Consider the following 12,578-nt stretch of genomic DNA (forward strand, 5'->3'; position numbering starts at 1 on the left):
AAAAACTAGCCTAGAGAACCAACTACTGTTAAAAATTAGCCTACAGCGCCATCTGCAGTAAAAACTAGCCTAGAGCGCCAACTACTGTCAAAAACTAGCCTAAAGTGCCATCTGCAATAAAAATAGCATAGAACGCCATCTGCAGTAGAAACTTGCCTAGAGCGCCAACTACTGTCAAAAACTAGCTTAGAGCAGGGGTTTTCAAACTTTTCAGCCTGCAGCCCCTAAAATAACAACTCGAGTGCCTTGTGACCCCCACTATGTTTGGAGGTGGTAATAAGCATATAAATATTGCACATAATGATGCACACACACAACAATAGAAACTATATAAACATAAGCATATTGGCAACAAAAAAAAGTGCAACAGTCTTACAACCATATATTTTTATAATCATTATTCATTTGTTTAATTTAATATTAACCTTACTTAATGAGAATGGTGAGCACAATTTTTATAGCACAAGACTATTCTTGGTTTACTTTTGAAGACTTAGAGCCACAAGGAGATCATCCTTCTTGTTCAGTTGTGGCTTTAATTTTTAATGTATGTGAGTGGCATAAAAGTGTCAAAGTACTGCTGTGATGTTAATCCAGCATAAAAACCCCAGGGGTCACAAATAAAATATAATGATTAATAAATTATGATTATTCTAATAGTTTAATAAAATATATGAGATTTTTGGAAATCACAAAGCGACCTACTCTCATTGCCTTTATACCCCCACCCCCCATGGAGTCCCTACCTCGACTTTGAGAACTACTGGCTTAGAGCATAATCTGTTGTTAAAAACTAGCTTAGAGCATCATCTGCTGTTAAAAACTAGCTTAGAGCATTGTCTGCTATTAAAAACTAGCTTAGAGTGTCATCTGCTGCTGTTTAAAACTAGCTCAGAGCACTATATGCTGTTAAAAACTAGCCTAGAGCACTGTCAGCTGTTAAAAACTAACCTAGAGCACCATCTACTGTTAAACACTAGCCTAGAGCGCCATCTGCTGTAAAAACTAGACTAAAACACCATCTGCTGTTCTTAAAAACTAGCTTAGAGCATTATCTGCTGTCGTTAAAAACTAGCTTAGAGCATCATCTACTATTAAAAACTAGCCTAGAGCATCATCTGCTGTTAAAAACTAGCTTAGAGCGCAATTTGCTGTTAGAAGTAGCCTAGAGCACCACCTGCAGTTGTTAAAAACTAGCTTAAAGCATCATCTGCTGTTAAAAACTAGCCTAAAGTGCCATCTGCTAATAAAAGCTAGCCTAAAGCACCATATACTGTTAAAAACTACCCTACAGTGGCATCTGCTGTTAAAAACTAGTCTAGAACAAAGTCAGCTGTTAAAAACTAGCCCCATCTGCTGTTAAAAACTAGCCTAAAGAGCTGTCAGCTATTATAAACTATCCTAGAGCACCATCTGCTGTTAAAAATTAGCTGAGAGCATCATCAGCTGTTATAAACTAGCCCCATTTGTTGTTAAAATCTAGCCTAAAGTGATGTCTGCTGTATAAAAACTAGCCTAGGGTGCCATCTACTTTTAAAAGCTCAGAATTTCAAGAGAAAAACCACGCATTTTTAAAATCCCAGAATCTATGCAGAATCAATCTCTCAAATGATTTTTTTCAGCTCTGTGTATGTACTATAGATATGACATTATAATACAGTAAATGCTCATATATATTTAAAATGTATTCATGTTCTTTTTTTGAACGTACCTTGTTTTAATTTGATACATTGTTGTAAGGACCAAGCCCACAATGGATAAACTGCATCCCACAATGCTAATCCAGTTTAAAGCCTCAGAATAACTGTAATCTGCTCTGAAGCTCTACAGAAACAGAGAAACCTTAATGATTGATAAACATGCATCAGGAAATATTCAACTTAATACCACAGTAGGTAAATTGGCATAACCAACTTGAGCTGCGTCCCAAATGGCACACTGCACTTATGCACTATGTAGTTCTGTACACACTCAACAGCATAGTATATGAATCTAGTGTAGTCCCAAATGGAACACTATTGTTGTTGTTTTTTTTTTTTCAAATTCAAACCATTTCCCTGATAACGTTTGACCATTGCCAAATTAGTGAAATAAATGACCAAACTACCAAATAATACCTGCTATAAAAATAACTGCATTCACCATCGGATGGCGATATAATCACTCTTGTAGGAGATTTTTGCTTTCACAATCCATCATCCATCACAGTGCATCCTACGTGTATTTAAAGTGCACTTATTTTATTTAGAATAAAACAAATATTTCCGTGTGAACCGTGAACTGTACCTACACTATTTATACTACAAAATGGCATAAAAAGTGCATAAGTATGCGATTCGTCCTTATGTTAGCTTAGCATCATGCTAATGCCAGATTTCACTGATCTATGAGCTTTGTCTCTTGTGGTATTATTTACGAAGTAGCATTATTTACAGCACATATAAGCTGCGTCCCAAATTGCATACTTATGCACTATTCTACACCATTTAATAGTATAAATACTGCATTCACACTGAAAACTATAAAAAAATATATATTAAGTGCACTTTAATTACCTGGATGATGCACTTATTCAGCCGGTAAAATGAGGTGTGGAATGTTGGACACTTCACACTCGATTCAAACGGGGCTTCAGTCAATGCTTGACAGAGGGCGTGTCTGAAGTTGGGGCTTACACGATCATCATAGCAGCGTCAGCCAATGAAATTAGTCCACAATTGGCTACTGTCTAAACTGGTTTATTTGCATAAAATGATCTGATTGGCTGAAGTGTCCATTGGCGCTTGAAAAGTTGAGAAATACCCAACTTCTGCAGCGAGCAATGCCACTGAAGCGGCACCAACGGATCCACAATGCAGTTTGGCAATGCTTGATGTTAACCATTCAAAATGAATGGGAAGCGTTGATGCTGATGCCCCATGTGAATGGAGCGTTACACACTTAACGGACGCTTGCAGCTTTGCTCATGTAGTGGAAGGAGCAGAGCTTTCAGGCACTGATGTTAGATTACTTTGTTTATTTTGGATTGTGGAAGCAAAAGTGTGTGTGAATGTTTCGCAGAGATGGGTTGCGGCTGGAAGGGCATCTGCTGTGTAAAAATGTGCTGGATAAGTTGGCGGTTCATTCCGCTGTGGCAACCCCGCATTAATAAAGTTACTAAGCCAAAAAGAAAATGAATGAACGAATGAATGAATGGTCACTTGGTACTTTGGTCACTAATTTGGCAACCATCAAACATCATCTGGGAAATGGTTTTAATTCCTGCTAAGTAAAAAACAAAACATTAGTGATAATCTTTTAGACAGCTAAAAGATTTTATAGCAAGATGTCTGTCAAACTCACCACCAAAATTGCAAAGTTGGTGGTATGGTTGCATTTACAGTTGACACCAGAGTGATCTAGAACTTTGACACAGCCCTCTGTTCTCCAATCTCTCTTATTATAGTCCCAAAACACACATGCAAAGTCAAAGAGTGTCAGGCCGGATATATTCTGAAAACACAAACATAAAATCTAAATGAATTTTTACATTTAATGTATTATGCTCGAGTGACGTCACTGGCGTCACTGTCTCCGTTCGGTCACACACTGTGTGCTTGAAGTTTGGACTTGCTATTTACTCGCAATTTAAATCTTAATCATTAAATTCTTCCTCATTCGCTAAGTATTTGTCTCTCCTACTTAGGGTGACCAAACCCTTAATACATTTATACAAACAAAGCTGCTTTAAAAACGGTCTGTCCCTCGAGCATCCGCCTGTTGTTTGTAGCTTTAGCCTGCTAGCGCCGCTGGTCAGCTAAAGCTACCGACCTCTTTAACCATACACTTTTGACTTACTGGCTTTGCTCTTTACCCCGTAAAATGTCGCTTCCGTCTCTGTCCTTGTGTGCAGGAGAAGCATCGATGGAGGCGTTGGAGCTGGAGCTGGAAGAAGTGGAGTCCCAGATCCGCGCGCTGGTGGTAAGACGGTCGCGGCTACGGGAACGGCTTCTCGCCGTACCTAATGCTAAGGCCGTCTCATCACCTAAGGTACGTGGAAATTACAACCACATCATTCCCTCTACCTCAACCCCGCGTCCTTCTCTGTCCAGGCCCAGCGCACCCGGGGCGCGGCTCAGCCAGGCGTCGTTCACGCCGACACCCGGCTACCACGGCGCCTGGGTGCAGCCGCGCAAGGTGCTTCCCAGATCCCGGGGCAGAACGTCTCCGCCTGTGTTCGAGATCTCCACGGAGAACCGCTTCTCCCCTCTCCGCGAGTCGGGTCCCGATGTGGCCATCATCGGTGACTCGATCGTTCGTCACGTCCGTGCCGCCTCCTCAAAAGGTAATAAAGTACGTACTTTCTGCTTTCCTGGTGCCCGTGTGAAAAATATTTCTACACAGATTCCAACCATCCTGGGCGCTGCCGAGAGCCCTGGTGCCGTTGTCCTCCACGTGGGGACAAACGACACCGGGCTCCGGCAGTCGGAGATCCTGAAGAAGGACTTCAGGAGCCTGATCGAGACGGTTCGACGCACCTCGCCCGCCACGCAGATCATCGTTTCTGGGCCGCTTCCTACCTACCGCCGAGGAAATGAAAGGTTCAGTAGACTTTTAGCTTTGAATGAATGGCTAATAACATGGTGTAAAGAACAGAAATTGCTCTTTGCTAATAACTGGAATCTTTTCTGGGAGCGTCCTAGGCTCTTCCGTCCTGACGGCCTGCACCCCAGTCGAGCCGGAGCTGAACTCCTGTCGGACAACATCTCCAGACTACTTCGCACCATCTGACTAGCAGGTAAAAATTCACAAAATTCACACTATAGCCACCTAGACTCTTGTTCACCCCACTTAAACATCAGTAACGCATATCTGGCGAATCCTATAGAGACTGTGTCTGTTCCTCGTATTACTAGATTAAGAAATAAACGTACTGTGTGCTCCAGGAAAAATCTAGTAAGAATCAAACCAGAAAAACCAGTAGAAAGTGAAAATACAAATTTCGTAAAACTTGGTCTCCTAAACATCAGGTCACTTGCACCTAAAGCACTTATCATTAATGAAATAATAACAGAAAACAATCTTAATGCACTCTGTCTCACTGAAACCTGGCTGAAACAAAATGACTATATTAGCTTAAATGAAGCAACTCCTCCAGGATTCTTATATAAACATGAGGCTCGTCAAACTGGTCGTGGTGGTGGAGTTGCATCAATCTTTAGTGATTTCCTTAATATTAAACAGAGAAACGGACTTATGTTTAGCTCCTTTGAAGTATTATCGCTTAATGTTCAGCTTCCAGATACTATACAAAAACCTATGTTATCTCTCGCTTTAATCACCATATATAGACCCCCAGGACCCTATGTCAAATTTCTAAAAGAATTTTCTGATTTTATTTCTGACTTACTAGTCAAAACTGATAAAATGCTAATTGTAGGTGACTTTAACATCCACATAGATGACGCTAATGATACATTAGGGCTCGCGTTTATGGATTTAATACACTCACTTGGGATAAAGCAAAACGTTGTGGGTCCAACCCATCGCTTAAAGCATACATTAGATCTAATTCTGTCTTATGGAATCGAGGTTATAGACGTAGACATTATACCACAAAGTGATGATATTACAGATCACTACCTCTTACTATATAAGCTGTGTTTACCTGAAATCAGCAAACCCGCTCCAATACTCCGCCCTAGTAGAACTATTGTTCCGTCAACTAAAGATGAATTTATAAATAACTTACCTGATCTCTCTCTATTTCGTAATGCACCCGCAAACTCAAATGATCTTGATGTAGTAACCAGCAGTATGGATGCCATCTTTACTAGCACACTAAATACTGTGGCACCCATCAAATTAAAAAAGGCTAGAGAGATTAAAACTGTACCATGGTATAATAGTCATACTCGTGCGCTCAAAACAGCAACCCGCGCCCTGGAACGTAAATGGAAAAAAACTAATTTAGAGGTCTTTAGAATTGCGTACAAAGACAGTATGTCCAGCTATAGGAGGGCTCTAAAATCTGCCAGGACCGAGCACCTGCGCAAACTGATAGAAAATAATCATAACAATCCTAGATTTTTATTTAACACCATCTCTAAATTAGCAAATAATCGGTCATCCTTGGAACAAACTACTCCACCGCAAATTAGTAGTGATGACTTCATGAATTTTTTCAGTAATAAAATAGAAGGCTTTAGACAGAAAATAGGAGATGCCAAACTTTCTGCACCGGCTTATACTCCAAATCCTGTAAATATTTCATTAAATCATAATAATAACCTACACTGCTTCAAAATCATAGAACATGAAGAGTTAGTAAAAATTATAAATAGCTCTAAACCAGCTACGTGTATGCTGGACTCAATTCCAACAAAATTACTGAAAGAGCTGCTACCTGCTATAGGAGAACCTCTTCTTAACATTATCAACTCTTCTTTATCTATAGGCCATGTTCCAAACTCTTACAAGCTAGCTGTTATTAAGCCTATTATTAAGAAACCGCAACTAGACACCAACAACTTAGCTAACTATAGGCCTATTTCAAATCTTCCATTTATGTCTAAAATACTAGAAAAAGTTGTTTCCACTCAATTATGCTCTTATCTGCAGACGTACAATATTTTTGAAGTGTTTCAGTCAGGTTTCAGGGCTCACCACAGTACAGAAACCGCCTTAGTGAAAATAACCAACGATTTACTCTTAGCTGCTGACCGAGGGTGCGTCTCGCTATTAGTTTTACTCGATCTTAGTGCGGCATTTGATACCATTGACCACAATATCCTCATAAATCGTTTAAAGTCTACAGGTGTCCAGGGACAGGCTCTACAATGGTTTAAGTCATACTTAACTGACCGCTACCAGTTTGTAAATCTTAATGGACAGCCTTCACAAATCTGCCCAGTAAAGTATGGGGTGCCTCAAGGATCAGTTTTAGGCCCTTTACTGTTTACAATTTACATGCTACCTCTGGGAGACATTATTAGAAGACATGGGATCAGCTTTCACTGCTATGCAGATGATACTCAATTATATATTTCCACTAAACCTGACGAGACGTCTGAACTTTCTAAACTAACTGAGTGTATCAAAGACATCAAAGACTGGATGACCAACAATTTTCTTCTCTTAAACTCAGACAAAACAGAATTATTACTTATTGGGCCTAAATCTTGCACACAGCAGATCTCGCAACTCAATTTACAATTAGAGGGATACAAAGTTAGCTTTAGCGCTACTATAAAAGATCTGGGTGTCATATTAGACAGCAATCTAACTTTTAAAAACCATATATCCCATGTCACAAAAACTGCCTTCTTTCATCTGAGAAATATCGCTAAATTACGAAATATGCTATCCATCTCAGATGCAGAAAAGCTAGTCCATGCTTTTATGACTTCGAGACTGGATTACTGTAATGCTCTATTTGCTGGCTGCCCAGCATCCTCTATTAACAAACTTCAATTAGTACAAAATGCAGCAGCCAGAGTTCTGACCAGGTCTAGAAAATATGATCATATAACCCCAATTTTATCCTCCTTACACTGGCTGCCTGTTAAATTTCGTATTGAATTTAAAATATTACTTCTCACCTATAAAGCTCTAAATAATCTAGCTCCTGTTTATCTAACCAACCTTCTGTCTCGCTACGAACCAACTCGCTCCTTAAGATCTCAAAATTCAGGGCTTCTGGTAGTACCTAGAATAGCAAAATCAAGTAAAGGAGGTCGAGCCTTCTCTTTCATGGCTCCTACACTCTGGAATAGCCTTCCTGGTAATGTCCGAGGCTCAGACACACTCTCCCAGTTCAAAACTAGATTAAAGACCTATCTGTTTAGTAAAGCATACACTCAGTGCATCACCTAGCAGGTTCCACACTGGCTTCTACATCTTGCTTATATACACCATGAACAGCAGCTACGCTAATTATTCTCTTTATTCTCTATTTTCACCTGGGGATACTCATCCCGAGGTCCTCAGATTAGGCGGAGTCAATGATTGGATCCAAGACCAGCGACGTGATGATCCCAAGGATTCCATATCCGGGACCAGGCCATATCCTGAGCTGCTGCTGCGCTGATGGTCGTGGGGAGTGGAGAACATGAGTCTGATTCCAGCGACGCTCCAGGGACAGACGAGTCTTCATTGAGGCCATCTTCCAGCATAAACCACGGCGAATGAAGTTCTGCACTAGACTTTTGGCCAGCGGAGAAATTAAAATGGTCGTGCCCAACTGAGTCTGGTTCTCTCAAGGTTTTTTTTCTTCACTCCCATCAGGTGAAGTTTTTTTTCCCTCTCCGCTGTCGCCACTGCCTCGCATGGTTCAGGATTGGTAGAGCTACGCATCGATGAATTTGCTCTTCAGTGTTTGAACTCTCAGTAATGATTAAATCACACTGAACAGAGCTAAACTGAACTGAACTGAACTTAAACACTAAAACCTGAACCACACTGTTCCAGTTACTATGACCATTTATGTGAAGCTGCTTTGACACAATCTACATTGTAAAAGCGCTATACAAATAAAGCTGAATTGAATTGAATTGAATTATGTGTCTGCAATATGCTTGGATATATATATATATATATATATATATATATATATATATATATATATATATATATATATATATATATATATATATATATACCTTAATATTTGAATAGAGTTGTCTTAATTGAAACTGGTGGTATATACAGTACACTCACTGGCCACTTTATTAAGGACACCTTACTAGTACATGGCTGGACCTGCTTTTGTCTTCAGAACTGCCTTAATCTTTCATGACATAGATTCAGTGATGTAAAGTAACTAATTACAAACACTCAATTAACTGTAATTGAGTAGTTTTTGTTAAAAATGTAATTCCCTAAGAAATTGTACTTTTACTTTTCCTTGAGTACATTTTTGGTGCTGTATCTGTACTTTTACTTTACTACTTTCCTTCAACCTGCAGTCAGCACACTGCAGTAAATCACACATAGAATGTAAATTGCATCATAATGAACTACCTCAAGGCATGTGCACTTTACATTGCAGCAAACTGTTTGATGCATTAAAAGTGTAAAAGAAGAAATTCAAAATCTTTACACGCATTGACCCAGAGACTGTTTAGATCAGGGATCCCCAAACACAGTCCTGGAGGGCTGATATCCTGCAGATTTTAGCTCCAACTTGCCTCAACACACCTGCACAGATGTTTCTTGAAAGCCTAGTATGAGATTGATTAGAGAGCCCATGTGCGTCTGATTGAGATTGGAACTAAACTTTGCAGGACACCGGCCCTCCAGGGCCGAGTATGGGCACCCCTGGTTTAAATGCATGTCACCGATGAGAAGATGATGAAAATTTGCAGTATGATAACCAAAATGGCCTTAAACACCCAGCAGGCACAAGACGTCAACATGCCGTCAGATTGAAATTGTGCCCTAACATCGTGGAGATGCTGCATTTTGTTTGTAAATGAAAATCTGTAATCTGTGGTTTAGATCAGAACTCAATGTTAGCCCGATGTCAATGTCCAACGTCCAACCTAAAACCAACCAAATATCAACGTCTAATGATGTTACAGCTTAACGTTGTGTCGATGTTACCACTATGACACCTACAGTATCAGACGTTGAATTTTGGTTGCCATAACGGATTAATAAATGTCAGTATTAGACATCAGTAGGATGTTGGTTTAAGATGTTAGCTCGAAATTGGATTTTGGTCATTTTCTAACAACCTAAAATCAACCAAATATCAACATTATTTTATGTCACTATTGGACATCAATATAATGTTGTCCTTAGACGCTGGCTAGGCATTGAATTTAGGTCACCTGACATCAAAACCTAAACCTAACCTAATATTAACGTCTTAAAACAATGTGTGCCTGCTGGGCAATAACTAAATGCATTACAGAATGTTAGGTTAACACACACATCCACAAATTACATGTAAATGCATCAACTTTTAACAGCATAATACTCACTTCTCACTACTAATGAGTACTTTTAAAAGGGTTGCTTTTTACCCCTACTTTTAGTAATATTTACAACAGGTACTTTTACTCTACTCACACTACATCTTTAGGCAAGTAAGGGTACTTTTACTTAAGTATGCTTTTTTAGTACTCTTTCCACCACTGCATAGATTCAACAATATACTTTAAATAGATTTTGGTCAATGTTGACATGATAGCATCCCGCAGTTGCGGCAGATTTGTCGGCTGCACATCCATATTGCTAATCTGGTGATTGTGGAGGTCATTTGAGTACAGTCATGTTTAGGAAACCAGTACGAGATTATTCATGCTTTATGGCATGGCGAGTTTTCCTGCTGGAAGTAGCCGTCAGAAGATGGGTACATTGTGGTCATAAAGAGATGATCGGCAATAATTCTCAGGTAGGCTGTGGCATTGACATGATGCTCAATTGGTACTAATGGGCCCAAAGAGAGCAAGAAAATATCCCCCTGCTATTACACCACCACCAACACCACCATGATGAACCATTGATACAAGGCAGGATGGATCCATGCTTTCATGTTGTTGACGCCAATTCTGACTCCCTACTATCCGAAATCAGAAATTGAGACTTATCAGACCAGGCAATGTTTGTCCAATCTTCTATTGGCCAATTTTCACCTTTGTTCTGCATTCTGATGCTCGGTTTGAACAGCAGCAGATCTTCTTGATCATTCTTACATGCCTAAATGCATTGAGTTGCTGTCATGTGGTTGGCTGATTAGAAATTTGCAATAACGAGTAGTTAGATAGGTGTGGTTAATAAAGTGGCCGGTGTGTGTATACTCTTAGTATAATAGTAATTGTGCAAATGTGTCCAACATTGGTATTAATAACAATTTTCTCTTAGACATTAAATAATCATATTTGAAGGATTTTTAAAAGATCATGTGACACTGGAAACTGGACTAATGATGCTGAAAATGTAGTTGTAATCACAGAAATACATGGTTTATGAGTCAGTCATATTTCAAACTTATTTTAAACCGTGGTTTCATATGATTTTGACTAGTATTAAGATCTTTCTTTTCATACTTTTTCCAGTGTTCTAAACAACACTTTATTATCTTTTTTTATTCAAATTGTAATAAACAAAACTGGTCATTCCTGATCCTCACCACCCTGACAAGGTTTATTTTATGCTAACAACTCTATCGTTATTTCACATGTAGGTGTTGTATTGACTAATAACATGAATGATTCAGAATCTGCTTATTTTATGTAATAATAATGAATTTATGTTTGTTTACTGTACCTGAGGCCTGATGGCAAACTCCACGTTCTCAAGCATGTGTTTGTCTGTAAGGCTGGCAGAAACCACCCTTGTGGTTGTGTTTAGTTTGCTATCAAACTGTTTTGAATTGAAAAAATTATCGTTTTCATAAACCACCACTCCAATGCTGAGATTTCTGCTGTCTACAGAGAAAGAGAGATCAGACTCAATTTTAATCCTCAAAACCAAAACAACCACCTAAATATATAAACCTACCACGGTCATTCTGGGAATCGTTTTGCAGTTTGACCGTTAGCAAGAGATCGACGGGGTGTCCTAAAGAGGACGTCATGCTAGCAGCATCTCCGCCAAGACCGATTCTTTCAGGAGCTTTATCTGACAGTCCTGGTGAAAACTGCCTCCATTACAGTCTTTCTGTTATAAACAAATTAAATTTATAATTGGATTGGCTCTTTTCTGACCTGTTTGAGAGTAGAACTTCACTTGTGGGGTCCAGCTTGACAATTTGATGTTTTGAAGAGCAATGTTTGGTTGCACCAGTGGAGTCGTGCTTGTCATGGACAAAACAAAATCCTCCAAAGTCTTTGTGACACTGCAGATATAATACACATACAAAAGTGTAACATACGAACATGTTAGCCGAAAAACAACTAATACGTTTCAAAATAAAATGCATAAAATAACCAAATAAAAAAAAAAACACACACACATGTACACACAAATACTAAAATGAGTTTTATTTATGAGGGCTCTACAAAGATAAAATATCTTTATACTGTAAAACGATTATTATATGGCCTTACCCTATCCTTTATACCTAAACCCAACTCTCACAGGAAACATGAGGCAACAATGTAATGCCATAAATCCCTGTTAAGCATGATTTTCAAGCATTTTGTATTACAAGGACACAAAGCATGTCCTCGTAAACCAACTTAACATTGTCGTACCAACATCATACCATGTCATTATCCATTATATATAAAGTGTACACACACACACACACGACAGATTTTGTCATGGTTGTTTTTAAAATGTTTGTGAATAGCTGGAAAATTCTATTGTTCACAAAAAAAAAGTAAGCAGTAGAATCCATTTTAATAATAATGATTTAAAAAAAATTGTTGTTTAATTAAAATACACTCATTGAGTTTTATGTTTTGCTGTAAATTATTATTACATAAGTGGTGTTTATGTATTATGCAAATTATATATTATTTCTCATTGAAAAGATACCAAATCCTACACTGTAAAAAATGTGTTGCTCACTTAAATTTGTAAGTTGAATAAATTTAACTTCACAAGTCATTTTAACTTGCATCAATTAAGCTGACTTAAGTTGAAAC

At 38.7% G+C, this 12,578-nt stretch overlaps 1 protein-coding gene across 4 annotated transcripts; it reads left to right on the forward strand.

Moving 5' to 3' along the window:
* The first annotated feature begins 3,551 nt into the window (after positions 1 to 3,551).
* LOC137488963 (uncharacterized) lies at positions 3,552 to 6,779 on the forward strand. 4 transcript variants are annotated; one of them, XM_073937494.1, is made up of 3 exons: positions 3,552 to 3,735; positions 3,893 to 4,580; positions 4,683 to 6,779. In XM_073937494.1, exons 2-3 carry the CDS (start codon positions 3,904 to 3,906, stop codon positions 4,768 to 4,770), a joined length of 765 nt encoding a protein of 254 aa, XP_073793595.1. In that variant the 5' UTR covers positions 3,552 to 3,735; positions 3,893 to 3,903; the 3' UTR covers positions 4,771 to 6,779. The 4 variants fall into 4 exon arrangements, with proteins under 4 accessions (XP_073793595.1, XP_068072573.1, XP_068072574.2 ...); XM_068216472.2 differs by having other exon boundaries at positions 3,893 to 6,779; XM_068216473.2 differs by lacking the exon at positions 3,552 to 3,735 and having other exon boundaries at positions 3,755 to 4,580.
* Positions 6,780 to 12,578: the final 5,799 nt, after the last annotated feature.

Source organism: Danio rerio, chromosome 22 (assembly GCF_049306965.1).
Source record: "Danio rerio strain Tuebingen ecotype United States chromosome 22, GRCz12tu, whole genome shotgun sequence".
NCBI classification, from domain to species: Eukaryota; Metazoa; Chordata; class Actinopteri; order Cypriniformes; family Danionidae; genus Danio; species Danio rerio.

Excerpts from the sequence above, each read along its gene's own strand:
- LOC137488963 (XM_068216472.2), top strand. The coding sequence starts at position 3,904 with ATGGAGGCGTTGGAGCTGGAGCTGGAAGAAGTGGAGTCCCAGATCCGC.